Source organism: Empidonax traillii, unplaced genomic scaffold (assembly GCF_003031625.1).
Source record: "Empidonax traillii isolate 1590-97213 ecotype Southwest subspecies unplaced genomic scaffold, ASM303162v1 scaffold562:size474401, whole genome shotgun sequence".
NCBI lineage: Eukaryota > Metazoa > Chordata > Aves > Passeriformes > Tyrannidae > Empidonax > Empidonax traillii.
This window is the reverse complement of record NW_020955755.1, coordinates 244510-246437: the sequence shown is the minus strand read 5'-3', so window position 1 is coordinate 246437 and position 1928 is coordinate 244510. Positions and strand designations below refer to the sequence as shown.

Genomic DNA, 1928 nt, shown 5'->3' with positions numbered 1-1928 from the left:
TTTTTTTTTTTTTTTTTTTTTTTTTTTTTTTTTTTTTTTTTTTTTTTTTTTTTTTTTTTTTTTTTTTTTTTTTTTTTTTTTTTTTTTTAATTCTTAAATGGCAGAGGAAGTGCTATTTGGAGATCTTGCATGTAATAAAACATTTACAAGGAAACCCATCTGAAATTGTTTGCTGTGTCATGTTTCCCTGTAAGCTGCGATCGGATTTTCCAACACTCTTTCTCCAACTTGGCTTCCTCTCGAACTGAGTAACAATACAGCCCTCCACAGCATGACTGAGGTGTTTCTTCCTTAGAAAATCTGATGCAAGTCCAGAGAAAGCCAGCGAGTTAGATGTGTGAGGCAGCTGCTCCTACATCAGCCCAGTGGCTTCTCCTGCACTTTGCGTATGGGTATTAGTATAAACCGTGCTGATTATTTTGGAAGGAGCAAAAAGGTCATTTCCTGAACAGACTGTCTTAAGTTACACTACCATTTATCAAAAAATATTCTTCTGCCTCCAAGTAAGACACTGGACTCCCTTTGGATTTTTTTTCTTTTTCTTTTTCTGAAGTGGCAGAAAGCCAAATAAATTGTTCGGCACTTCAGTGTCATGATGACCCTCACTTCTGCGTGTCTCTCCCCTGTCCTTATCAATGCTGGCTCTGTGCCAGCGCCAGAAATCCATGTTATTCAGTTTAACACACAGCAGCTTGATGGACCCCACGAGGGATGCTCCCCACGAGGAACCGAAAGGTGCCGGGGCGACAGCACAACAAAGAGCTGCCCCGCCGCTCCCCTGGAAAGGGGAGACCCTCAGCTTTCACATCTCCTTCCCCAAAGCTCTGTAAGGTCAGAGACGGCTGCGAAGCGCCTTTTACCTGCCCCAAATCCCCGCACCCGGCGCTGAGGCACCGCCGGTGAGCACCTGGGGCAGGTAACCCGGGAGCGCTGCGGGAGGCTGCGGATCCTCCCGGGCTTCTCCCACCGCCGGTCCCAGGTGATCCTGGCCGCCTCCCTCCCCACCCGCACCGCCACCGCAGCGAGGGAGAATAAAAGGGAGAAAAAAAAAAATAAATAAAAGAAACTCACAGTCTGCGGCTGATCCCCTCTACTGATCTCCCGTGAGAGGGCACGGAGTAACTCAGCAGGAACACAGCGAAACTCCACTGCTGGAAGAGTTTAGCGAACATTGTATCCTCCGGGGCTTAAAACCTGCAGGGAGAGGGAGGTCAGTCCAGGGGGACACATGCGGCAGCGCCGTCCTCAAGCAGTCCCCGCTTCTCTACCAGCTCCGAGGCTCTGAAGGAAAAACAAACTTTCTGAGCTCTCCGCTCACTCCTTCCAAACTTCTCTCTCTCTCCCTTCCTTGCTGTCTGCCTCTCCCTCTCTCCCTCCCTCCCTCGTTCCCTCCCTCCCTCTTTCTCTGTCTCTCGCTGCCCGCAGGCAAGATCTCTCTCGATATTAGTTAAAAAAGCATCTAGCTCACATTTGAACCGGGTTAGAGAGCGGGTTCATTTGGCTCCCTGAGCCTTGTTCAATTCTAGTCCGCTAAGCCAGTCTCAGGTCTTTAAGCTGCAAGAGAAGCCCTCTCTGCAGATAAGGAAAGATTCACAAAAGTCAGCTCAGCTGCCCACTTCTCCTTAAACACACACACACAAACACACACACACAGACTGAGGCGAGATAGGGGATGCATCTCTACATGTCTTCTAATATACCTTCAAAAAAAAAAAAAAAAAGAAGAAAAAGAAAAAGAGTCAGGTTCACGTCCTCAGCTTCCCCAAAGTTTGGTCCCCAGCTGTGACAAGGAGAGGGAACTCAAGCAGAGGTCGCTGCCTAGCTGGAGAACCAGAGAGGTCCGAGAGGAGCGGCAGCCCGGGAAGGCTCAGGGGCTGGGAATCATGCTTGGCTCGGCAGGTTGGACGGGGCTGGAGCCTGCGATGTTC

General features: G+C 49.3%; 1 protein-coding gene across 1 annotated transcript in view; it reads right to left on the bottom strand.

Annotated features, from left to right (window-relative positions):
• Window positions 1-1172, bottom strand: part of PTHLH (parathyroid hormone like hormone) — a 9973-nt gene extending 8801 nt beyond the window's left edge. The window contains exon 1 of the mRNA XM_027897839.1: window positions 1072-1172. Coding sequence (XP_027753640.1) covers window positions 1072-1172 — 101 coding nt within the window. The remainder of the gene's footprint in view (window positions 1-1071) is intronic.
• Between the last annotated feature and the right edge of the window lie 756 nt (window positions 1173-1928).